General features: G+C 41.2%; 1 protein-coding gene across 2 annotated transcripts in view; it reads right to left on the bottom strand.

The window, feature by feature from the left end:
• Positions 1 to 27,721, bottom strand: part of casz1 (castor zinc finger 1) — a 156,463-nt gene that overhangs the window by 66,218 nt on the left and 62,524 nt on the right. Inside the window, exon 1 of one of the 2 annotated variants that reach the window (XM_034877629.1) lies at positions 22,362 to 22,825. The exons of the other annotated variant lie outside the window; for it this stretch is intronic. Within the exon in view, the coding sequence (XP_034733520.1) occupies positions 22,362 to 22,410 (49 nt within the window). The 5' untranslated portion in view covers positions 22,411 to 22,825. Of the gene's footprint in view, positions 1 to 22,361; positions 22,826 to 27,721 lie in introns of those variants that run through there. 2 annotated transcript variants of the gene reach the window in all.

The following is a 27,721-nucleotide window of genomic DNA, read 5'->3' as shown; positions in this document are numbered from 1 at the left end:
TGGACCCCTAATGTGCCCGCTGCTCGCTGGCCTGATCAAGACTACGGTTAATGAGGCCCCTGTTTCTGAAATGAAGTATCTCTAAAACCATCAAAATGCATTACTATCAAGCCGCCACCCCCCCCCCCCCGGCCAAACCACAAGTATACCACACACACACACACACACACACACACACACATACACACACACACACACACACAAACACACAAAGACCAGTCCTTTACCCCCCCTCTCCACCTTTTTGTGCCACCACAGGTTCTGGTGGCCTGGACCAGTCTGGTGAAAGGATGGACGTGGGCAGTGAAACTGTACGAGGGTTGTTGTTGTTTTTTTCTTCTGGAGTTGGGGGGTGTTTGAGGGTTAACTGTCCCTCAGGGGGCTATCAGTGAACGAGGCAGCCGTCACTGCTGGTGTCCCTGGTTCTCAACTGACAACCAGGCTTTGACAGATTAGCAGCTAGTCAAGAAGAATCTACCGCCCCGCACACAATTAAAATAATCACTTTTCTCAAATTTGGCTATATGTATGTGACTGTGAGTGACTGGATTAGAATAAGGTATCACAAGTGTGTGAGTGAGTGTGTGTGTGTGTGTGTGTGTGTGTGTGTGTGTGTGTGTGTGTCTGTGTGTGTGTGTGTGTGCGTATGAGGATTGGGGGGGCTGTTGAGCGCTGGCAGCAGGCTTGGGGGTGGATGCAGCGTGATGAGGCCTCTTTAATTAAAAGAAAATATTTGTGTTTGCATACTATCGTTGTTGGAACCTGGGACAGTTCTGAGAATTCTAGTTGTTTAGTGGCTCGCTTTTTAAAGTGATTTAGGGTATTTTAGATCCTCTTTGCATACATGCATTCTTAAAATTTCAATTAGGCTTAATCTTTTTTAAGTAACCTTTAGAAGTTGTATTATTAGATACTTTATGGACATTCTGTTTCACATCCTGAGATATATAACTACATGTTCCATTAAAATAAATTAAAAGTAGGAGGAACTTATTTATCAACAGAAGGGGGCTGCTGTCTCTGCTGTATTTCAACCAGGAAGAATAGAGGGCACTGAAATAATTAGGCGACTTCTGCAACATCCTGAATGCCAAGGACAGGTGGATTAAAGTATTAAAACAATCGCATTTCAGTCTTGAAATAGTCTTGTGCACGACTCAGCACCATGCACATCCGTTCAAGTTCAGCTGCCAGCTCCATAACGCCACAGGAGAGGGATAGAAAAAAAATCCAAATCCCATTAGCTACGTACATGCATCTCAGCAGACCTACTGGAAACGTGAGCAAATTTCAGTGATGATTATCCGCCAAAGCTCTCAAATGATAATAGATAATCAAACAGTACAGAAGGCTTCTCTGAATCGCAAAGCCAGCTAGCACTAATTTGGGTTTCCCGATTTGAGTTAAAATCAGGTGCTTTCCAAATAAAATAGAAGAGACTGCTGCAATAAGTTGCCTCTGTACCCAAGAGACATTTAACCGCTGTCCGCCAATTAGAGTCCTGAGAACGAAGCTGCCTACATAAGGAGAAGGAAATTATTTAAGACAAAGGTTAAGACATGAGTTCAAATGTGATTCTATTTACAGTGCAAAATTAATAAGAAAGCAAAGTGCTTCGTAGTCTTGGTTCACTCAAATATTTGGGTAAGTGATCTAAAATTTAGTCAGGAAGGTTAACACAACGCTATGCCTTGCCGTCAGAGACTATTAAAAAAGGACACAAAAGGGTAAAATTTGTAAAATGCCAGCAATTATGCTATTGTTAACAATTAAACTACAGTCATGTTTTACTAATGTGAAAGATGAGTTAAGGATACTTGTTAAAAAAAGTAAACTCCATTAGTAAGCTCATTAGTATCACGGGGATTTGATCTTATCTGAAACTAAACCACTTTCTTTAAAGATAGCAGATTTATTTCATCAGCATCAACTGGACAGCTCTCAACTGAAGAGAGCTTACGTAGATGCCTGAGAGGACAACCAAAAAAAGATATCTACTGTGAATCACTTAAAGTAAGTTCTACCTCTAGAAAATAAGTGATGGAAGTGATGCAGTGCAGTGCTTTTAATTTAATTGTGTATGTATATAGTATAGAGGTTACACAAGCAGTGAAAAGACCCTCTTTTATCACAATTGACAATAATTAAGGTGAGCGCTTCGATGAAATCTAAGCCTCTTAGCCCACCTCCTGCCATCTGTGGCTCCAATATTAGAGCTGGGGGAGGTTCACTCTTTCGCCTTCTGGAAGGAACAGGAAAGAAATAAGTGTCGTTGATACTACGAGTCAGAGTAGCACGGTCAACCTGCTTTCACAGCCGTGCCATGCAGGTGGAATGAACCATCTGTGACAGACAAACAGGAAGCTGAAAAAAGAGAGAGAAAGAGAGCGAGACAAAGAGAGAGAGAGAGAGAGAGAGAGAGAGAGAAACCTGTGCCCTTCAGTCTCCCCCAGTAAAGACGCTCTTAACCAGGTCTGACAGCTGACAGCTCCTTGGCAATTGGGGTCAGTTAAAGGAAAAGTAGCTCAAGTTTTGTTGGGGCTTTGGCTTCAGTGATGTTCAGGAGCCACTGCCCACTGCAGCATCAAAGGGGATTATAGGGACAGGGCCATCTGTTGCCAGAATAAGCGTGAGTCCTTTTATGTCTCTGCCTGTATGTTTGTGTGCGTATGTGTGTGAGAAAGACTGCAAGAGAGAAAGACACAGAATGCCTCATGTCTCTGTTGTTTTAACTTAAAGGGCAGCAGAGGAGAGGGGTGCAGTCTACACTAGGACTGATAACTGGATTTAATCTGTGGTTAGGGCAATAAAGGTTAAAATCCAAACAAGCAGGGCATTGCTGTCAAATGGCAGAGTCCCCTTAAGGTAAAGTATACCAGTCAAGTATGTTAAAGCACATAGTGTCTATACAGTACAATCAGTGCCAGTGTTAGGATTCATGGACTGTATTTATGTTTAGCACTGGCTACCTGAAAACCAGATCCTACTCTTATCATGAATTATCTGTCATCCAGAAAAAGCACAGAACTTGTTTTTGTTGTGGGTTTATGGGAACACAGTGCCAACCTAGTTCCCCTTTCACCTCTCTAATTTGTTTTGGGTCCCAATCCCGGCCTCTGCCTGTAAATGTTTTCTCTACAGTAGTGTGCTACCTTTTAGCTGAGCCGCCCAATGCTTGACCTTCTGCTGACACTTATTTTCAGCACTCTAATTGTCGTTTAATCACACATCAACCTGTCACTTAAAGACCCCCTATTTTCAAGGGGAAACATTTGCATATGTTGTAAAAACTAATTCCTATCGAAAGCTTCAGTGGCTGTGAAAACGGGCGCTCTGTCTCTCTTTTTTACTTTCACACTCATGTAGACACAGTTAAGCACAAGAGAGAGAGAGAGAGAGAAAGAGAGTAGGACACACATACAGCAAAGTGTGCTGTATCTCACCTTAACAGACAAAAAACACACATAGTCAGACGCCATACCTGATATTCTCGATTCAGGGGGTTTCATCACATTTGTTAACAGTGTGTGGTGACACGTAACGTGTTAGAATAGGGACAGTGACAAGACTGATTCAGAGCACATGTATTTGTGCGAGCCACAGTGAAGGTGACAGTGAATGTATAGTGTTATAAAGGAATCAATTAGAGTTAATAATGTATCACTCTTCCAAATGTTACATTCATTTGTTCGCACTTAGATAAAGCTATTGCAAAATAGGTTGAGCCGGGTTTGCCTGGCAAACTACACTACACTATCACATAATTTTCACCCTTATACATCGAGGCGCCGTATTCCGCTTGAGTGGCAGCGGCAGTGTAGAGGGGGGCAGTGAGAATCATGTTTTTCGGGCCCAAGGAAGGCCAGTCCTCAAGAGATCTCTCCGTCTAATTACAGAGCGGGGGAAAAGAAAGCTCTTTGTTCCACCTTTTATTACATTAATTGATAAAATGGAGCTCGGGTGGAGCCGTCTTATAGGAAGAGAGTAGGAGGGAATAGGACTGGGGTGAGTTGCGGGGGATCTTTCGGGCAGATGAAGGTGTGTGAGAGGCCTTTGGAGCTGAGGTCCTATTTACAGAGGACTCCTAATCCCGTTAGGGGCCCCGAAGGTGGCGCAGCCTCGGTGCGGTGCTTTCCCACAGGGCCGACGGCTGCAGAGTTGAGGAGGGGAGTGGTGGCAACAGAGGCAGACGATGGTGTGGTGGGTTAGAGTCCTGGCAGCGTTGTCTGGGTCCAGGCCTTAATTAACTGTCTCTTCAGGGGGTTCTGAGGGCCACACTGAGACCCTATGTCACAAATACCAGGAAGCACTGAGAAGCTTTAAGAGAAAATATCTCACCCACTGTGGAATCGTGGGAAACCCCATGGACCTTTAATATGGACCCCATACAGCTCGAAACCATATAGATGCCGCAGGACATTAGCACAGCGATTTTATAAGTGGTTATAAGCTTAGCACAAATTGCACAGGTGGTTGATATTTCTTTACCAACATCATAGCCATTCATTCTGATACACTAAGAGAGCATTTACTTTAAGTATGATTTAGATGTTAGTATTTTTCAAAACTGAAAAGGGACAACAAATTCCATTTCTATTTGTGCATGATTGGCCAATCTTATTGTGTCAGTGGTTAAGTAGCTGTAACAGGCTTTGTCATTACTGTAATCTGCTTCTGCTCGTTTAGGCTACCTGAGAACAACAGAGGCAGAGAAGTGCTGGTACAGTGGCCAAACGGAATTTGAATATGTTAGAGGCAATTAAGCATGTTGGTGTGTGTGCACGCACACAATAGTGTCAGAGGTGCTAAGCTGGGCAAAACACGCCTCATTGAAATGTCCGTCTTAAAGCCACCCAAGTTCCTCATCTCCCCCACCCTTCGACAACCAAAATGCTTCAAGACTGTCAAAATCATTTTCCACAAAGCTGAGGAGAGGGCAAGGAAAAAAAGGACCTGCCACTGTCACATGCATACTTGTGCGTGCACACACACTTGCAAGGCTGTCAGGTAAATTAGATCTGAAAGCTGACAATTTCTGACCATATTTCCTTGATTATTTCGAACAAATGCACACCAGCCGCTCTAAGGAGATTAAAGTGACATAAAAGTCCCGAGTGGGAGGAGGGAGGGCAGAGAATCCAGGTCACCCCCATTTGTCCCCCTGCCTGACAGCAGCTATATCGCTATCCAATCCAATAAAAGTCCCCCCCCCCTTCTTTTGCTTTAATTAATTTTACAGCTAGCTTGCTTAATTACTTTCAATCAAAATCCTCTTGCCATCACAAAATTAGAAATGGTTCAACTCCATTAGTCTAAATTCTTCATTTACATACACAAAGACTGTCAGCTCTTGCTAAGCAAACGGCCTCCTGCTTGATGAGATTGTTTTTTTTCACACACTCTATCACTCTCACTCTCTCTCTCTCACACACACACACACACACACACACACCCACACACACATTTTCGACTGTGGTGTTAATTCTTTTGAAAGGAGAAAAGTAGCATAACACTATTTTATCCCTTTACTTAAGACATTCTCTGCCTAATCAGGGTTCAGGTAAGCTGTTGTGCACATCAGCCAAGGTAATGGAGAGTTGAGTGTGTGTCTAGAATTGTCAAAATTGATTGCAAATTGCGTAAAAGTGCTCAACCTTAAACAATGCGGCTCATAATATAACCTGCACATGAGGGATAATCTGACTTAGTAAGGCAGTGGCCGAGATGATGTAAATGAAGCTAACTAGTTTATCCTCAGGATTAGCTATTATTTCTAAAGCAATAGACGAGCTGCAGATTACCCGGTGACGCGTAGTGCCCTATAAATCTGGCTCCTTTGTGGCAGAGTGTCACTAGTACTGACTAGGCTGTGGAAACTAGCGACGCACTACTGCCGGTCGGCTGCTGCGAGCAAAGCAACGGGATTTTTCAGAGGGGTGAGGGCCCATGGCCTGCCGTCTGATCACTTCAACTTGGCACACAGGCATCCTCTCCATCACACACACTGCCTGAGGCCTACACATCATCAAGAATTAAGGACATACAGATAGGGTTTGTGCACTGACCAAAGTGAAAACCCAGGCTCCAAAGCACACTACCACATGTGAGTGCGCATACACTTCACACACACAAGTGTCTTAATTAGGTCCCAAGATGAGGGCATTAAACTGGTATAATGCACTCTTTTCTGCAGCACACTACCACAAAATATAAACCTACATGGTGATCAGTGACACCCTCCTATTGCCTACCGCTTTTATTTCCCTATTTGCATGCATGCTACTCAGTAGGCCCAGCGCAAAACCACACAACACAACAGCCTTTGATCTGCTGTGTTCAGATCATCTTACAGCCGCTGCGCTTTTATAAAGGTGAAGTTGTGGGAAAAAAATTAAAAAAAAAACAACTTGAAAAAAAAGAGGTAGGGGGAATTTGTAACATTTTCAAACAGTGTGCCACAGTCTGGAAACCCTTATAAAATAATCCCCACAAGTGACTATGAGTTGGTGCAAGGCAAAAATAAATAAATAAATAAAGGCCATCGCTTATGGACCGCGGGGTTGAATACAATGCAGGTCTGACCTGGTCCCTTTACTCTGTCTGCAATCACCGGTTTCCCTTGCCCTCTTTAACCAGTCCCCATTAACACTGTTAATTATCCAGATCCATCATTCTTGGGGTAAATGAAGACTGCCTCTTTAATTCAATTTAATAGGATCATTTTCCAACTCACGATCACTTTAGCCCCAGCTGCCCGCCCACTAGTCCCCTACTGTGTCTCCCCCCACTGTATCTTGACTTCGTTGGCTGTATCTTCTATGGTCTGGCTTCCTCCCATTGGTGGAAGGGGAGGGTGATGAGAGGCTTGATGGCAGCAATGGGCTGACACACTGTTGATCTCCTATGTCTTGTCGTGGCTTGGCTGGTGGCAAGCAGCAGTTCTGGGTTCCCAGTCTGCTGTGCACACTGCCTGCCTGCCTACCACACACACACACACACACACACACACACACACACACACACACACACACACACACACACACACACACACACACACACACACACACAAGCACACACACACACACACACACGGCTCACAGTACCAGCCATGCTCATCGGGGCTTAGCTAATCCTGTCACATCAGGCCACGTTGGCTGAGTTGAGGCATTTAGCAGCAACCCCCCCAAAACCACCACCTCCATGCACCTCCACACTTTTCCACCACTCCTTCACTGACTGCTCTCAATCACTCACTTGCTCACTTACTTTCTCTCTCTCTTACTCCTTTGTTCATTTCACAAGGTCACGGGTGGCCAACTGCAGCACGCAAGGGGTGAGACGGGACAGCTGACAAATCCCTGCATGTTCCAGGCGTGCTAGTGTCCCTTTTTTATGGCTAATGTCAAACAAATACTGTGATTTGGAATAAATATAAATAAATTTAAAAAAACAGGATTTCACATTTACTGGTAACTTGGTGACTTGTTTTTGCAAACTTCTATTTAACTTGGCATGTGATCATAAAACAAATGTAATTTTTCTCTATTGTCAAAAGAAAACCTTTTAGAGGCCACTTTAATGATTACTGTTACTGTAAAGGTATGGCATGCATGTCACTCGGTATGATGGCGCATCACCAAAATGTGTTTATAAAATATACAGGTGTGATTTTGTCTTATCTTGCCTGCATTGTGTCATGGTCACATTTTCCATGCAACATTGACACTCGGGCCCTTTAATCCAACTTTCTATTTATAAAAGTAGAGCTATATCAAGACTGACTTAGACTGTGTTTTACATGCCTTTCAATACAAATAACTTATCGTGCTGAGATCGGTGAGATTTACAAATCACAGAAAAGTTAAATACACAAAAAGGTAATGTTTTTTTAAAAATATATTTTTCATTAAAAAAGCAATGAGCGCAAAGTACTGTGTCAAAATGCTGTCCGTTAATTATCTTAAGAATGTGTTAAATATTAGCTTCCCTTATCCCATTATGCAGTGTGAGGGCAAATTTGCCCCCATTTCCACAGTTCAACCCCCCCTCCCATCCCCCGCAACTAAACACACTCAAACCCACACATACACACGCACACAGTGTTCCCTTTAAATTTTTCCCAGACTTTCATTGTTAAGTCATTTGAGACAGACTGGGAGAATTTAAAATGATTTTCACCATGATTTAATTTGGTTTATTATAGGGTGATGTCAGCACAATGGGAGACGAGCCTCTAAATCCACTACATTCACCCAAAATGCCCAGATGAGATAATCATTGGTGACGTCTACGAAAACACTTATTATATTTGCCCATCGCCTGGCTGAAGCTGTTAAAACTCATCAGCGTTATTCACGTGTTTTTTTCTCTGGGAAAGAGAAGAAAAAAAATTTGCTCAACTTATAGTCAAAACTGTCACCCCTTTTAGAGAGGCTGTTGTGGCTGTGGCCGGAGTTTATGAATGGAAAAAGACAGGACAGAGGGCTATCGGGTGTCTATTCAATACTCATTTTGTTGGCACCCAATACTAATTAAATTAAACACACAAGTTTGTAATTGGTTATACAGAGATCAACAGTTTCAAGGAAATTGAACACGTAAAGTTTCTGCTCTAGTTATACATATAAATTCTTTGATAGTATATACTGATAACAGGCTATTTTACATGCTAAAAACTGTGAATGAGTCCTGCTTGTCCCTTAACTTGTCCACACAATTTGAAAGGGCTTGGGGCTGACAAGGGAGCAATGGAGATAAGAAATGGCTCAACGTGAGCCTTTCTCATAGCTTAATTTATTTTAAATCCAAGCCCTATTTACACACTGCACACCGGCAGGCCTTGTCAGCTCCAACTAGCATTGAGATATTTAAAACCATTAATGCTGTACAGCGTCAGCCTGAACGTGTCTGACACAAGCTGTTGGTGTGTGAAACAAAGCCAGATCTGCCCCGGCTACCACTTTTGAAAGCACAGCTTCAAAAACGGTAAGCATGCAGTCAACACACTGCCATAAAACAGCAACTGTCAGACCTTTCTAAATGTGAGGACCAAGTATAAAACTACAAAGAGCGATAGAAGAAGAAGAGCACTTCATTCTTCATCTAGCGAATGCATAGGCCAGATTTAGTGCATCTTTAGTGCAGGGGAGAGCCCAATAGAGGCAGGGATCAGGATATGAAACACAGGCTATCCACCTCCCGAAAGGATATCCTCATGGATCAGTAGCGGTAGCCATGTTGACCCGCCCCGTTATTAAAGAGGCTAATCTGTTCAACATGTCAATGTTAGCACTTTTAGCTGTGATTAATAAAAGAAGACCCCAAGAGTGCTGTGTGTGCTTTTTCAGTGCCCCAGGTTGTTTTCATTTGGTTTGTATTTTTAGTGGTTTTCACTGTTTGCTAATTCAACAGTCCTCTTTTCTCCTATTAGCATAAACAGTGTAAATTATTAACTTTGTTAAAAGAATTATAATCGGCCCTGAATCCTATGCTCTGCAGTGGCTTTGTGTACTTTTCCCTTTCTGCCACTGGCAAAGAGGCACTATGGCATTGCAGATATCATTAAAGCAAACATAACTTTATACATAGGGAACAATGTGCATGAGATGCCTGAATTTCTGGCCATGTATGTGATGCTTAAAAAATATGGCCCTGTGGCTTTCACAGGCTGCTAGTAATAGAACTGCTCTCTAACAGACTTGCTTTCTAAGTGCCTGGTGCTGTGTCTTAATTTGTAATCTAGTCAAACCAATTGTCCGCTAGCTAAAAAGGTCACAAAGACAATAGACTACACAGCCTCCCGCAATGTTGAGAAAACCCACGGTGTCTTTTGTAGCTTTTTAACCAAAGATGTAATTAAGACACCTTCATCTTCCAGGGTGAGAAGGGCACCAACACGAGTCTGCTGGAAACACAAGAAGAACTTAACATTACTAGAAAGAGAAGTGAGACGCACACTAGAACAGAGCATTTGGTTAGAGGTAAAAAGCATCATAATGTCTCCACTGTGGACATTTTCTAAGTTTACCTGCTCGTGCAGTCAACGTGTGATTTCACACATTGTGACCAACGACTGTGGCGAAGAAAGCTTGTTTGGAAAAACTGAGTGATGCAAAGCAACACAGGGGAGGCAGAGGGGGGGACTTAAAGGACGTGATTTATCTGGGCTTGATTGCGTGTTAATCGAGGTTACGTGTATTAAGTGGAATCTAATTGGAACAGACACTGGCAGTCTGACAGATCGACATGATGCAGATGGATTGAGAGGGGGAGAAAGGGGGAGTGAAGCAGACAGGGAAAGGAAGAGGCAATTGGAGAGAGAAGGGTAGAGCAGTCGAGGAGAGGCAGAACAGAGGCAAACGAAACAAACCATTTTGCTACTATACCAAACCTAACGGAAAGAGTTTTGTGACACCAGACATTAAAAAGCCACAAGAGCCTTTTAAGCAGTTGAATCACAAGAAAGAAGACTCTGCTGTTAGGCTCGTTTCACGTGCGTTTTATGATTGGCGGGTGATGAGACATGTAACCCTTCTAGAGGAGGACACACACGGGCGATATTGTGAGTGACAGGGCAAAGCACTGGAGTTTGCCCTCCCCCTCCAGTTGCTGCAAACATTCATTTGTGCTTTATTGGAAATGAAGGGAAAAAATACACCCGTCACAAAAAAAAAAAAAACATGGAGGTAAAGAGGCCAAGTGACAGCTGCTGGAAAATTTTCACCTCGACGAGGAGAGGAACAAGTGTTCCACCGATCCTCTTAACTCTCTGCTCCTTCTGACAGGCGACAACTGTTTCGAAGGCCCTCTCCTCTCCCCAAATCTGAGGTATTTTGCTAGTGGGCTAAATGACCCTTTCAAATGTTACCAGAGTAATAGGCCGTAAAAGATGACCACCTGTTAAGGCCAGCAACTGCTGCTAACTCATGACTAATATACCACAGACAATGTGGACATAGAAAGAAAACATAGTTTGTGGAAAAGGTTTAGACAACAGAAATTAAGATTCAAAGTTAAAGATTTGGCATTGCATTAACATAATGTCTGTTGTAGCATTGCTGTGAATTGGTAACGAGGGATACAAAGTGTGAGTGACGTGAACAGCCTCAAACCAGTGAATAGCCCAGGAGCAAAAATGACTGTCACAGTGCAATTATCTAAATCTAGGTTAAAAATACAGTAGTTTCTAACGAAAGGGTCACTTCTACTGATAGCTGGGGTGGCAGATCAAGGGTGGCAATAACAAATTATTGTTCAAAGGTACCAGAAAATGAAAGACAAAGAAGTACAAATATAAATATGTAAACAGAGAAACTATGGGCATAATTTAGGGGTAGTTTGCAGAATACTAAAGCACTTGAAACTTCACTCATCAACACAAAATGCCCAAATTGTTCCCGACATGATCCCGTCATGGCACAGAGACAGAGGAGTTGCTTCGGTCATCCGTTGATTTGATCCATTATGACTGTTACACTAATTGCATTAATAAGGGCAAAATTGCTATTTTGAAACACAGAAATTTCATCCTCTTAATTTGGCTAACCTTATCACCTTCCTTTTCTTCCTACATTAAAGTCCACTGTGTGCATGTGCATGTGTGTGGGTGTATTTGAGTGTGTCTGTGCATAAGGTCATCTCTATTTTTCAGGCTCAGTGTACAATGTCGTTGAATTGCAACATTTTGAATGGTTTAAAAACAACAACATGAGCTTTGAAATTTGACTCCCTGCTATGCCCAATAGATTGACTGCAATGTTGTTCACCAGCTGGTACTGATGAAATACCCTAACCGCATTTAATACTGTCTCGACAAATTTTGCTTAAAACCTTTGAAAACTAATAAATACAGTACAATGGACAGCACTGTTATACTCATAACATTTGATAACAATATCAAGAGAAGTTGTTTCAAATACAAGTGTATCAAAATATTTGTCCTATTCCAGAATTTAATCTTAACTTCTGGTATAAGCACAGTGAATGTTTCCTGTATATTTGTGCTAAATGCGAGTATATGTGTGTATGCTCAGCCCTCATCAGCCTAACATTGAGAGGAATGACATTCTGTGATCAAGGACATGAATTGCTCATTGATTTTTAGGGGCAGGCTTAACTATCCATTCCAATTGATTTTTAGCTTTGCTGGGTGTACGAGTTATGGCAGTTTTAATGTATCATCTGTATGTGTACTCATCACCTACTGCAAGACTTACAATAATCTGTAGAAAATGCATATACAACACCAAGCGCAAATGTGGAACCTGGACTTGTTTCTATTGTATATTCCAAGAAGTGGAACCAATAAAACCTATTTTTTCATACCTTTGTCATTATCTGCTTTTGAACTTGGTAAATGATCTATTGGGAATAACCTGCACTGTGTTTTATCTTGATTCATTGATTAAAAAAATTAAACCCAAGTTCGTGAATGAACTGCAATCCCCCTTAACGCTAACCAGTGTTGTTTAGAGCATGCATTTTAGCTTGCAGTGTCACGTAGCTACGCTAACCAGGAAAGAGTATAGAAATGTCAACAGGGCTTAGGCTTCCATGCAGCACAAACAGACATACCACGGCTTTGCCTCAAACCATCACCACGGAAAATAAAGCATACGTTTGAGACTTGTTCTAGACTTCTCTGTTTTATAAAACAGTAACCTTTTTACGATTAGGAAATATTGCCATCATAACTCATATTACCCATCAATTAACAATTCATATACACTATTAATAATCAATGGTTTGATGATGTAAGAGACAAAGTCAGAGCAATGTGATCCAAAAGGCGGTCTAAAGTCATCTGTCAGGTAGAAAGTCATTAAATAGGGGCTCGTTTTCCTGTGCCAAGCTTAGGTTTCACTGAGGCAGGGATACATTTCTATTCTTTAGCAAAAGGCTGTGCTCTCATATGATATAATATCCTTTGGAACATTACTCTCAATGGCTTGTCTTTTTTTTTTTAACCAATTTAAAAATAATTCAAAACGGTTTGGGTGAAGCGGCCCTCTATTTGAGGTAACTTCCTTTTTGTTCAGTGAAAAGGACTGCATACAGCACACATTACTCCATCCTTTAAAAAACAAAGTCTGCTTAATTAATGTTTTACAAGTGCTGCTGTATTCTTAGTAAAAAGAAAAAGCCTCTATCAAAGCCGGCAGGTTCAGATTACGTACGCTAATTGAAATTCTGAATTTCTTAGCCAACTTCTTTTTTTCTCTACTCCCGCTCTTTCTCCCTGCGCATACAATAAAGCCTAGTGTTTTGTAGTCCACAAATGACATCAAATCATCTAAGTAATATGGGCTTTTTTTCCCCTGTATTCTCATGTTCTGCCAGTGGGTTCATGAGACAGCTTAATAAAGCAGTAAATGCTTGGGAGAAGCCTGAGCGCCTACTGTGTGTGTGTGTGTGTGTTTGTGTGTGAGTGTGTGTGTGTGCGTCTGTGTCTGTACGCGCACACTCACATGCTCTCGTTTTTTACCTCCACCAGGGACCGCAAAGCATAAGGCAAAGCTTGCTTCCATACTCAAGGAGATCCCAAAGAATAAAGCAAGAATAAAGCCAATAAACAAAAGAAAATGACTTATTCAGAAACCGAAGCCAAAACACTTATCTCATGGGCTGGCATTGATAGTGCCCATATTAATGCAGTCTTAGCTGAATGAATACAGCATCATTTACAGGTTATACATACGTTAGGTGCTGGAGGGAGGCAGGCTGTGTGAACAGCTGCAGGTGTGGGAGCAGCAGAGATGAGGCCGAGCTTAGACATCCATCACAGACACCAAAAGGCACAATAGAGGAAACACAGGTTTCTATACACTGGTGACAATGATCTGAGATGTAGTTGGAAACTGGATCAACTAGGATATGGAACAAAATATTAGTTTGTAGTCTGCACATACACATTTGTTCTCTTCTAGGGGAAAGTTTCCTTCCTCAATTGTTTCTCTGGCAAGGTAGTTGTAGTGGGAAATTACATAAATTACACAGTTTAAAAAAATGTCATCCTTCATAACCTTTGTTCTGTGTTAATCATTGCAGAGAAAGAAAACTGCTTCTCTTCTCTTTTATATTTACCCAAACTCCCTCCTTTCAATGGTGTATTATTTTATTGGCTTGTTTTGCGAGCATAATAACTTTTCATTCTTTTCCCAAGGTCAGTTTCTAGTGTGCCATGAGGAGTATTTACACATAGGGCTTTTCAGGTCAGTTCCATTGTATTTATATCAAATATTTTTTGATAAGGGATGTAAAAGACCTATAAACCCAACGTCATAAACGGGAGAGGTGTAGCTGAAATAAGGACAAAAGATCAACGGCTGAATTTTTCTTATCTTAGACACGTTGATATTTTTGAGTCAACTCTCTCCAACCCTCCTCCCCTCAACCCCCAAACCCCAACCCCCGCCTCTTTCCCTCTCTCTCTCGTCCGGAGCACGGAGTAGAAGCGTTGACTTGTTAGATTTAGTCCAATGGCTTTCCAGTGCGGCCAGCAAGCGAGCTCTTGTTTCATAGAGAAGTACCTCCCCTGTTATCTCCCTAGCACTATAATCACTTAACAAAGACTTGGGCATTTGCACAAATTAAAACATCAATAATGCATACGTGCTTTTCAGTTTTAAGCCGTAGTGTTCCTGTATTAGGATGAAATACCCCCTCTACTAGTGGAAAACTCTGGCTCGCCATCCTATGTCCCACAAACGACTTAAAGAAGCCACAGCCCTGTTTTGAGCAACAACCCCCATTCTTTTAAAGTTGAGGCTAAAGCTGTGGTGAACATTTGGGATCTGCTATGGTAACGGGACAAAATGGCTGGGCTGAGTGGGATGCGGAAGTTGTTTTAAAGCAAGAGGCGGTAAGTGGTGGTGGTGCATCAATGCAAACAGGCAACACCCTTGAGTGGCGCAGCGTGGCATCCTTCCATAAACAACACCACCGCCGTGTCCCCGACATTTATGATTTGTGGTCTGAATGGCAACACAGGCCTGATTCTAATCCAAGTCTGCATGTTTGCCCTATCGTTACATGGCTAAATCTGCCCGACTTAGTCTCTTATTTTCCCAGATGAAAACACCAGACGCATCAAATGGTTGTCAGAGAGCTTTGCTTAAAACAAGTCCTACTGTATGAGAACATTACACTTGGACAAGGAAAGGAAGGTCGGGAGCATCATGGGAAAGCAGTTTAGTGACACTTTGAAACCAGAATGCTATTCAGGCTACTGTTTAATTTAAGAAAAGAAACTCTATATTTCGTACTGCAGTTGTGAATGGGATTTGTGCTGACTGTAGAGGTTTGCAGGAGTTAAGTATTATTATTGGACTTGTAAATCCATGACCAGTACTGTTCCAACACCAATAGAGGACAAGCCATCCTATACAGATGGCCTCAAGGACAATTAGCAGTAATGATTGGTTGCCACATAAATGAGAAAAATTATATTTGCCACTGCACTTGCTGATGATCACAGACCAAATGCCTCTGACAATAATATGGATGGTTGCTTTAAACTTCCATGTTACTTGTAAATGCTTGTAAAATATATAGTACACCGGAAAAGAACATTTCTAAATTGTCTTTCTCTATTATATAAGGAATACAAATTAAAGAAAGGTAGAACTTGAAATCTTTTACAAACACCAGATTCTCATGAAGAATAAAGAGATGAGACAAATAGCATGGTGATCTAAAATATTATCTCTTCAATCATATCCTTTTCCCCAGATATCTTCATTTCCCCCCTCCCTTCTGTGTCAGTTAGTCTGGCAAACAATCCCCTTGTTAGCAAACTGTTAAGACAGCCGCTTGGTACACAAATTGCGCTCGACCAAGCGAATTTGTTTTGCAAGGGTGACCTGTTTAATCATCTCATTTTCTTTGGCGGACATTTATTCATCTGGTTTCCACGGTTACAGAGAACATTAAGGGGCTACAGTAATAAGGCTGGAGAGTCAAACAGGTAATAAAAAAATTAACGCCATTTTCCAGCAGCCGAGGACAGTGGGTGAAATGAATCAAGGGAGAGAGGAGAGAAGCAGGGGGGGGAACAGGGGGTGGGGTGGGTTGTGTTGGGCGGGGGGCGGGGGGCTCCAATATTGTCCAAACAATAAGCCTTAGCGGTTATTTTACTCTGTAGATCAGGTGGTGCTGTTATGGACATGACACTTTGGGCACAGAGCAGGAGAGATAAAGCTTTTAAAGTGGCCCTGCTCCTTTTTTATTGTCATTTTGCGATTACGTATCAGAACAATTAAAAGTTTTCCTGAGATATCTATTAACTTTGCTTTTTTATTTCTCCTGTGCTTCAGTAGGAAGATAATTTTCACTCTCAGCCACGCAACGTGTCAATAACATGCAAGGGACAACATGACATTTAGATGCCTTGCTGAGAAATATTTCACAGTCCTCCCAAGATGAGTCTTTTGAACGACTGAGCAACAGCAGAAGAAAAAGAAAAATAACAATGGAGAATACAGAGTTCATTTTCTAACTATTGACCTAGACACCAATTGAGAGAGTCCAACTTCTTGCCAAATATAGAAAATTCCAGCACAATAGGGAGAACAGGTGCTGAGGGCCCATAGAAAGTGACAAAGCCAAAGAGCTGGGTAGCTGCTGAATGCCAAATAAGGCAGTGAGACACGTTGCACCAAGGCACGAAACAACCTACTGTAATGCCATTTTCTGAGTCTGATGACTGTCAATGATTCCCCAACAAACTATTACACAATATTCTCCTGTGTTCCGACAATATACATATTCAGGGCTGTTTTTCACTTAAATAATAAACGAATAAGAGAAAACAAGCAACACATTTTACACATTACTCATTTCTCCACTCCTACCAAAAGTATTTTTAATTAACAAGCAAGGGTGTGGCATTCCTAAAATATGAACAAATGTTCTCAACCTAACCCTTAATCATTTAAATTGTCTGGTTTAACCTGTATTTGGGCATTTTATGACTCTGCCAACACCTGTCCCTCACCTTTGTGTAAAACAAACCAAATTGAATTCTTTCTTCGCTTGCTGTTGTGTTACTTGTATACATGTTGTTTCTGGGTTGGCTCCAGTGTGACTGAGGTCGGAGATGGAAGCACAACTGATGGCAGACGTGTCTCAGGAGAGGGAGGGAAAAAGAAATGTCAGTCGACCTGGCCCCCCACACACAGAAGCATAGGGTACGATCCCTAACATCAAACACACACCACTCACGTGTCACAAGGAGCGCTCTCCCCTTCTCACCCCCGCCTCAGGCAGAGGCCCGGAGAAACAAACTCTTGTCATACATGCAGGGTGAAATCCCCAAAAGGGGATATAAAATGGGCAGCAGAGATGGAAGAAAAAGGTTAAGCTATGGTATGTGACTGCCAACTGTTCTGCTAACAGCCTCTTAACAGGTGTGGACTCTAGAACCATGTAATCCTATCAAGTTACCGAGTAAAAAAAAAAGGGGGGGGGGGGGGGGGGGGGGGGGGGGGGGGAGAAATCCGGCAAATTGAGAACTGGGCTCTTCCCCTCTCTCCCCCTATTGTCCTTCTCTTTGCTATCTTTCTGTCTCTCTTGGCATTGAGAGAAATGAACAACTGGGCTTCAGATTTAGAATGTACTGACAGTAATTATTGCTGGTGCTACCTGCTACTGACCCAAGTGAAGAACACACAGCAGCACCTGAACCTAAAGCTGAGGGGTGACGGGTTGGGGACTGTGTTGAAGATGTGTGTGTGAGACGGAAGAGAGAGGAGGACAGGGTTTAAACGTCACTACGTTCGTGTTTGCAGTCAATTACGGACGAGGACAGGGGTATTGGCTCTGTAACTCGGCAGAGCAAACATTTTCTCGCAAACAGTGAAGGTGAAAGAAAAAAAGAGGTTCCATGTTTGTTTGCGCAGATTTCTTTTCTTCCCTCTTATCAAAAATAAACCATCGACAGTAAAGCACGCACCGGATTTATGCCAAAAAAATGTGAAATCTGAAACCCAGAGTGTGCTCAACACTAAAAAGTGCTAAAGTGAGAAGAATTTTTTACTACTCTACTCTACTAATTTTTTGCCCTATATACACGGATAACTCACCAACAATTATCAAATACAGCATTGATGTTGGACCACACCATGTTTCTGTCATTATATCAACCCAGCCTGACCTCACCTGCTATATTTGTTCAGAGATAAGAGGGTCAGGAGATAAACTATCAATTTATCACCTGTGTCAATCATTGTCCTAGACATTAAATAGTTAACTCTGCATCTGCTGCTTCCTTTTATACACATCCAGTTGTTTGAAAGTTGTGTTCTGTCAAGTTCTATACCCACTAACCTATGTACGGACTGGTTCACACCTTAAAGACCCCCTACCACATTTAAATGGATTAGTCACCACATTTTGTGCCGGCTTAATCTTTCTTTCAGCTGGCCTAATAAGTGTGCTTCGATAAGCGAAGCATGCAAATTCATCCATGGCCAGTGGAGACCATGCTTTCAGACAAATGCGCCAAAGTCTTCCACTCTGCTAATTACCTCTTTATTTTCCCCTTTTCCCCTCTTATATAGCATATCAACGACTAGAGATTATTCTTCTCCCTTACTTTGCATGAAATTATAATTTCATATGTATGATTAGGAAATCGAGTCTGGGGGAAAAAGTTACTGGAAGCCTTTCTCTTGACTCACACAAGAACACATGACACGGCATATTCAGCTGTGAGACCAAAAGCAGGATTTCGTTTCCGCTGGTTATGCTGAGACAAATGAGACAGAAATATGGGGAAAACAGATGAATTTCTTACAGAGAATAATACATGATAAAAAAATACGTTTTTTCCTAATTATTGACATTTTTATAATTTATCGCCATAATTTTGGAGATATTTAAAAAGGTTACTTTGTCGTTTCCATTGCTCTTATTTTTTAGTAAACCAGTTTAACAAAAGTGCATTATCTCTGATGATAAAAACTTGGCCCGTTACATTTTAGATAATAACGGCAATGAAGACCCAAGGTGCAACCTGTTTATCATTCTGGAATATTTCTTCACTGAGTATTAATTAGGCCATTACTCCAGATTGGTGACAGGGATCTTTGAGGTTTTAATTAGGTGTTGGCCACTGCATGAGTGCACAGAATTGAAGAAAGGGGGTGGTGATGCCACTTGCCTTGCTCCTGGCCCATATCAAGTAGCCCTGAACACTTTGGCTAGTGCGGCAAGATGCATGGCAGCCCATGTGCATCTGGAGTTTATTTGATCGTTTGATCTCTAATGTTCCTCTTTCTGCCGGTAAAAAAAAGGCCAGTTGGTATGATTTGGGTATTAAAAGATGGGGGTTAAGGTAATTATGGTGTTGGGTGGCTTGTGTCTGATGACTGGGCACATGCTCAATCAGGACTCAGCTGTCCCTCTCTTTCTGTCTCCTCCCCCCAAAACACACACACACACGCACACACACACACACACACACACACACACACACACACACACACACACACACACACACACACGCACACACGCACACACACAGACACACACACCTCCCTCCCCTTGTCTGCTGTCTATGTTCCCCCTTCTCTCCCCCTGCCACTCTGCTAAAACCAGGCATAACACACACACACAGCCTCGCGTAACATCAATCAAATACTGAGAGCGGACCATAAAACTACACAAACATATACGCTGCCATTAACTACTGTATTTGACACTTATTTAATAGTTCTTGTCCAATGTAGATGTTAAATCAGAAAAATACATTTAAAGATTGAAAAGGAGTTATTTTAGCCGGGGAAATAACAGAACAAATCCTAATGTGAGGTGCTATTTTTAAATATAAATTCAGATGTTGCAACTGTAAATGAACTGCAATTTGTTGTGTCTCTATTTTTCACATTTCCAAAACATAACAAAAACCATAGCAAAATAAAACATATTAACAAATTTAGACATTTATCTTCAAACAATTTAAACTAAGAGAGTGATCTAAATTGAGTCAGTATATTCAATGCAAATGTAAGTGATAACAACAATCATATATTTTGGTATCATTTGAACAAGATATTTCAAAAATAAATCTTTGTGAGAATGTGAGTGTTTTTCCTCGGTTGACAAGGCGATACTAATCACCTCGTTGCTGAGAAGCACTCTTCCCTGACAAGGCTCCTTAGAATACAAGGATCCCCCAGGAGAAATCGGCATGAAAAAGGTTAAAGACAATGACTCGCATTTTTTTCCTTCAAATGTCTCTCTGTTAAATTTATTTCAAAACTCTGTTAATCTGCAGTACACAACATTGCCATTAGCATAGCCCAGCCCCCTAATAAAAATTCCGGCTAGTTTAATTAAAAAATGTTAATTTACTGTCATCCAAGGGGCAGCAGAAATAGGAGTGCAACAGCATATTTTATTGCTTAAGACATCAAATTGATTCAGGTTATTGCTAAATTGTGATAAAAGGTTATTGAGGGCCTTCAGAACTGGGCTTGTTTTTCTCCCTCATTTCATCCTGGTTTTGTGGAAGGCCGTAAAAGATGGAGAGGGCCACAAAGGGTTAATGAGACAACTCAGTGAGGGAGAAGGCAATCAACATTATGACTCATAAGTGGGTAGAAAAACATTTTCAGAGCTGACGAAAAGTTTGAAATGAGGGTGTGTCACGATAACAGTTGTACTTGTTTGTTGTTATTTTAAACTTGAATACAGGACACCTTAAATAACCCGACATAATAACCAAGCCTTTATGTCTGTCCCTTGAATGTGTTTGTGAAAGCCTGTGGTTGCAGTGGTCTGTTATTGAATCCCTCAGAGTGTTATTTAATAAGAAACATTATCTTTCAATTCTTTGTTATTTTTATTCTTAAATAATACCGCCACATACAAGTTAAATAGCAGAAAAAACTATGTGTTGTCAAGAGTGCTAAACGGCAAGATTAAACAGAGCTAGAAAAAAAAATTGTTAAGAGGATTCAAATGAGATACAGAGAGTACATAACTGGCAAGAAACATATTAAAAAGAACCGCCTGGAGCGAAACCTGCTTGAATGACGTTTGAATTACAGATTTGTCCCCCAAAAAATGTGTAAAGACCAAAAAAAGAAAGAATAATTCTGTATGTAAATACTTTCCTGAGAATCATTTCCGTAATTTAAAACACTGATATGATTTTAAAAGTAACAACCTACTCAAAACTATTCCCACAACCTTTACTAAATATTTACATACTGAATGAGTTTAAAATAAAGTGTTTTAGATCAGATAAGATTCATCAAAGTAAAAGGGAATCCATAAAAGTTATAGTTCACTTATTGAGTAGTTATATTTATCTGTGGTGCAAATAATTAAATACAAAGAGGGGCTATTAATACACACACACACACACACACACACAAAGGGAAGAAACCACTGCATGCAAACAGAGACTACACGCAAGAACTTAATGTGAACGAGATTATGACTTATTTTAAAACACACACACAAACCCTTCTTACAAGTAAAGAGGCGAGGAGACTGGCGCTTGTAAGTATAAGCTGTAATCCAGTTACAACAGGACAAGTTTATCCTCCCAAAAGTACGCACTGAATGACTGTTGGTAACCTGACAGGTAACAGATCAAAGGAAATTTTAAATCATCTGTCCCACAGGTGTATCTATAAATACTGTGTTTTTTATTCCAATATAATTTTACCTAACATGTAATTGATTTGAGTGAGCATACAGTTTACATTTAAATGTCAACTAATGTACTGCATATACACTAATTATAAGTACCTGGAAAGGTGTTGGCCCTGCTCCTGTTCCATTTACATGTGTGACAACATGAGCAACACAACAGTTTGTTTGCTTTGTCCCCTTGGCAACAAACCCTTAGGCCATTCAATGTACCCTAATGGCATTGCCAGTGCCTCTGTGGGTAAAACCAATACCTGTATTTCTACAGTACCAATATCAGCTTTTAAAAACATGTTATCAACTAAAGCAACTAAACAAGCAGGAAAATGCGGACAAAGAAAAAAAAAAGCCTGGCGGGGAGTTGAGCTGGTCTCCTGTCCTAGAAGAAAAATATACTCTGACGAGAGAAAATGAAACTGGCTTTGCAAACTTTCTTCACATGTCTACTGCATGTAACACGGCGTCCTGAGTCATGTGCTGAGGAAATGGGCAATCATATTTGATATTGCAGTCACCTTTGGGCACTTTCTAGCTATAAATAAGGGTGTCGCAACACATGGGTATATGTATGCGCTGCTGGCACATAGTTTAATCATGAACAACTTCCCCTCTCTGTGTATTTAGCGAGAGATAAGGCACACCTTAAACTGTCAGCTAATAAAACATATCTGGCAAAGATAGAAAAGAAGAAGAGTACTCACCATATTCAGGGAAGTCGAAGTTAAATCCTCTCAGACATGTAACTTTCATAATATTACTCAACTCTGTTAGAAAGTCATTCAAATGTTGGTTCGTGGAGGGGAAAATAAAGCGGAAAAAGTAACTACATAAAAAAGGCTTTCTTCAATCATGCACTAAACTCCTTGACATGTAATCTGTCAATAGTTTGTTGCTGAGATAATGCCGGCTGCCACAAGCGGATTTGATTGGCAGCTTAGGGTCTGGCCCCTCCTTCCTGTGGTTTGACAGGGGGTAGGTGAAAGAATATGGAGCCTCCCCCTTCCCTGTTCTCTCTCTCCCTCTGTCGCTCTGTGTCGCTCTCTTTCTGCCTCTCGTGCGCTGCCTCTCTCTCGCTCGCTCTCTGCTTTGAACCCATACACACACACACGCACAGACCAAGCTGTTGGTGATGTTGTCTGAATAGGCTGATAGGAAATTATGGCAGAGGAACCGGAGCAGTTTTTTTCTCCCTCCCTCAGTGGGCTGGCCTTTTCCATCTTTGTGGTCTTCTAGCCTTTCAACTCTCTTGGGGTGGAGCCTCCACTGCCTCTATTCAAATGAACGGAGCACAACATAAAAAAAAAAAAAAAGGTTTTGGGGGAGGAAGAGATTACACGTTTATTAAAATATATTCCACTTTATTGCGCACAAGTAGACAAATTATTGAAATCAAATACAGTCACTTTTTAAATACCATTACTTCATTATTGTTTTATATAAAGTACAACTGCAGTGTCAAGGAATATTTTGGCAGTTTTGTTAAGTCACCTAACTATTTAATCATCAGTGAATGTCACATATTAAAGGAACAAAACTGCATACAAGGAAAATGTGTGTTCTTGTATGTGTCTTGCCAGAAGCGTCTAGTTTTTAAAATATTTGACAAATATATCACTTCAACACTTTAACTTGAAGCAAATAACTCTTTCACTTCTGTCACAAAACAAGAGCTCCTCTTTATTTCAGTGTTGTGTAGAACACCTTCTTTGCCTCGCTCCCTCAGAGCACAGTCTTTCTCCTTCTCTCCCTCTGATAAGCTATCAGTTTTCATTGTAATTTCAGGTGAAATGATAAACGACAGCCGTTACCAGGTGACAATGAATACTTTATAAGACAATCCCTTTATTTGCCTGGCAGTTTCTTTCGCAGTGGCATGCAAAGTGCCTCTGGACCATTTGTACATTATGCCCATATACTGTAAACATGGCTCTATGTCAAGAATGTGGAATTGACAAAGAGACACCAAAAAACAAAAAAGTCTAAACTTTGAAAGGTCACTGGATATTCCTGTTTTCCACAGCAGTTTGATTTTGAATAAAGGTGATGTATAACTAGCATTTACTGGTCACAGAAAAGAGGAAATGAACAACTTTATGGCTGTGAATCATAATGCAATGATCACAGTCCTGGCTTCAGTTCCTGAGTTCTGTCAGCAAAGTCCAAAGTATGTACTCAAAACGGTTTTGGTTGATTTTGAAATTATGATGACTCACCTTGGTTAATAAAGGGGGGGAAAACTGTCTCCTCCTTTCTTACTCTCATAAAAGAAAATGTCCTTAATAGAGTTACTATCAAAGGTTTCCACCCTTGATCTAACATTGTAATGTAAATACTGCTGGGTTTTTGTTAGTCAAGATAAAAAAAATCTAATTGTTTTAAATGACCTGATTTGGCAGACAGACCTTTTCAATTGCAAAGGTGTGAGACATTTGCCAAATGTCAGTCCTGTTCTTCATCAATCACATGTTGTACAAACAAACATATTTAGTTTGGTAGATTAGTAAGACCTGGTAAGGTCTGACAACCATGTGGATCATTACTGAACAGTACGATGTTAACATGTTTATAAGTCTCTGTCATTTATTGTAATATCATGCAAAAGGCATGAAATGTTGGCAATACAGCTAAAATATAATCTGGGGCAGTGATTCTTACAATAAAAAATATAAATGTTGAGTTCTAAAATTGATATTTCTTGTTTTAAATGATTGTGTTTGAAAATAAGATTTGTAACTTCCATCTAGCTGCAATACTGTGATGTTTTATTCCACATAGGTACACGGCAAATCACTCAAAAGGAAAACAAAACTACTACAGTATCTTTAAACTTAATATGGGGGGAGGTTTTAGTTTGCAGGGTGAATTCTTATCATGTCCACAGGAGGGAGGGTTTGTTGTCCCTGCATTATAGCCCTCTGGCCCGTGAGCTGCCATCTTTGGGCCCGAAACCATTATTTTTCAAAAGGAGCTGTGGGGATTTTCCTTTGATGTGGTCTGAGATTATTGTATGGTGTATGCGGGAGAATGTTGAGTGCAAAGTGGAGTGTGTATGCGTGTGAATGTGAGTATGTGTGTGTGCGCTGCCGTGCGCGTGACATGGCAGGGGTACATCAGTCAAGGGGTTGCCGGGCCAGACGTTTGGCTGCCCCTGACAGTGCACTCCAGGAGGGGCTGGTCTGGTGGAGGGCCCACTCCGAGACCTCCATTCCCCAGGACAAAAGCTAGAGCCCAGTTGATAGATGCGAATTCAGTGTCTTTTGTGCCCAAAGCCCAGAGACATGCCGAGTGAGAAATCTGACCTTTGCCGATAGTCCGATTTTGTTTTTGAACCCCTCTTGCTGTCTCTGGCAGTTCAGGGCAAAGACTGAGTGAGTGAATGGGAGAAGATGGAGTGGGTGTGAGTAGGCGTGGGGTGGAGGTCTGTCCTAACTGGTGGAGTGTACAGGTGGGGGGATTACACAAGAGGAGGGGCATGAAGCACTTCTACTGCATCTAACTTTAAACACAACATATTAAAATAGTTTGTGTTTTTCAGCAGACAATGGACCAAGTTTATTCTTGATATTCACTGTCATGTTGTTGTCAAATTGGCAGGAAATTGAACGTGTAAAACCTTAATTTTGAAGCAGGGGCTTTTAAAGTGGGATTCAACAAAAGTTCACCCTAGTGTTATCCAAGGTTGTCTATGATGTGGGATATTATTCCCTCTCACGTCTGTTTGTATTGCATTATATATTTATTTTTAACCAGAGAAGGAGCTGAATATTAAACCTACACACAAATACAGCCAGAACAGTGATGGCAATACACCACTTCTTGATGATCATCATTTACATTAGTCATGACAATGATTCTTCAGAATGTCATTTGATTTTCATAACTTCATTGTAGCTGTACATACAGCTACATACATACACTATGAAAATCACATGGCAAAATCTCATCATAGGTACACACTTGAAAGCAATTAACATGAAGTTTGTATGAGGTATAAGGTATACTTGTATGTTGACATGCTGCAATGCCTTCCTATATTCATGCACTGTTTATGATACTACATGAATTATGATATAGCATGTTGCTTGCCGGCAGTGTGCTGAGAGCAGAGATTTTGAAGATAGAATAGGCCTATGTTTTTGAGTCATACATTTTTCTTGACACTGCTTTCATCCCCCGGCCGTAATCATCATATCTCCCCCATTGCTCTCCCGGATGCAGACATCCATAATGCAATCTTCCTAATTTTGATCCCTCGCAATCTGGTTTTTAAAAGGGAGGGGGAAAAAGGGACATATTTCTGAAGGCTTGCTCCGTAATCATTTTAGACAGATAGCCTTTCCCATCGCAGATGAGCAAATATTTGTAAACCAGCTATCTAATGGAAAATTAGAGTGAAATTAGAGTGAAATTCATGACAGTGAAATCCGATTATGTGTAATTCTATTATGCCATCTTAGCCCACACAGCATATTTTTGTAGAGTTTTTCCATAAATACCTATGCCAGGGGTCCTGCTAATCAAATAAAATTGAAATTCATCTTCCCATTAAATTCAATTACCTGCAATTTCTAAAGCCTAACAAAGATTTTAATTACTAAATTATAAAATTCTCCCTAGCCAAATTGGGGAGAGAAAAAATGTATACCCTGCATCTGAAAAACAAACCCATGAAAGAAAATTGTTGATCAAAAAAGATATCCAGGGGAAAATAACATTAGGGAGAACACTGGGGCCTTTATTCAGCGAGTCTGGGTGGGGAGTGACGTGTGCCAAGCGTTAGGCTCCTGGGCCGGAGGAAATGAACTTAGCTGAGGTTCTCTCTGTCTCTAAATGTCTGCCCTCAGAGTTATTATGCTGTAATTGACTAATTGACACCTTAATTTCATTTATGGGGCTCCTGTGTTCATAAAGCAACCTCTGGGTGGGGCAGTGGTCATGAGCGGAAGCAAGGAAGTTACCATCCAGGACACCAGGTAGGGCCTTAGGCCTTCAGTTCTGTGCTCGGCAGATGACGATTATGCATTTGATAATGAAATGGTCAGGAAGAACATACTGTCTTAGCAGAGGCTTAAGGAGCATCTTACTCATATGTTTAAATCCCTCTGATGAATGCTGATGGGTAATAATCATTGCAAGTCCAGTCTTACAATCTGTCACTGAAGACACAAATTACCTCATTCGGGGTCAAAGGGGTTTAGTTGTAATGTTGGTTACTACCAAAAGGGGATTGTGGCTCATTTTTATTTTGGCTTTTTTAACTTCCCAGTTCACCAATAGTGAACATTGTATTGTTGTATCCTGGCTCTGTTTTAAACAAAATGTGAGTGCAACCGAAACCAAGAATTATTGCTGGTAACATTTAGTGGCGAGCACACTGCTAATAGGACAGCTCTGGGGTCTCAGGTCAGCCACCAGGTCTATTTCCCAGCCACCCCCTGCTCCTCACCAGTGGGCCACTAAAATAACAGCTCAGCACCCTCTGCAGACTACAAAGCTCAATCTGAAAAGGCACCTGCTGCTGTTATTCACTTTAGTTCCCTTGGCAGCTCACTCTGTCTGTTTAAAGGACACCTAAAAGCGAAAGACTGACTGGGAAATGATGAATTATTTAAGTATGATGTCTAATTGTTTCACGGCAGACATCTTGTTTCTGGAAGGTAGAGGCTTGGGGGTGGGTGTGGGAGTGCATGTTGGGGGAGGAATCTTTATGAAGAGGTCTGTCTACTGTGTAATGCAGACAGTCTCGTACTTGAAGTGGCTGGGTAAATAGGACCAAACTGAAACTTTAATCTGCTTTTTCCACACCCAAGCTGGCTGGGTATTAAAGATAATCTTTTTTGTGTGTCATATGGTGGGAGATATAGATGGAGTTAATTTTTTAGAGACAAATCTGATATTTGTCAACTGGTTGAAAAAGAAACAGGGGATTTTCTCCTAATCCTCCTTTGGATGTGAAGGCACGTTAACAGCAAAATGCAGATGGTGTTCTGTGTGCGGAGAGTACCCAGCACTCAGCGCAGTGCATACGGAAGGGCGCAGCTAGCCTCGCTAGGGCTCAACA

This window comes from Etheostoma cragini, chromosome 7 (assembly GCF_013103735.1).
Source record: "Etheostoma cragini isolate CJK2018 chromosome 7, CSU_Ecrag_1.0, whole genome shotgun sequence".
In the NCBI taxonomy this organism is placed as follows: domain Eukaryota; kingdom Metazoa; phylum Chordata; class Actinopteri; order Perciformes; family Percidae; genus Etheostoma; species Etheostoma cragini.
The sequence above is the reverse complement of the archived record's forward strand: the minus strand, read 5'-3'. Positions and strand labels throughout refer to the sequence as shown.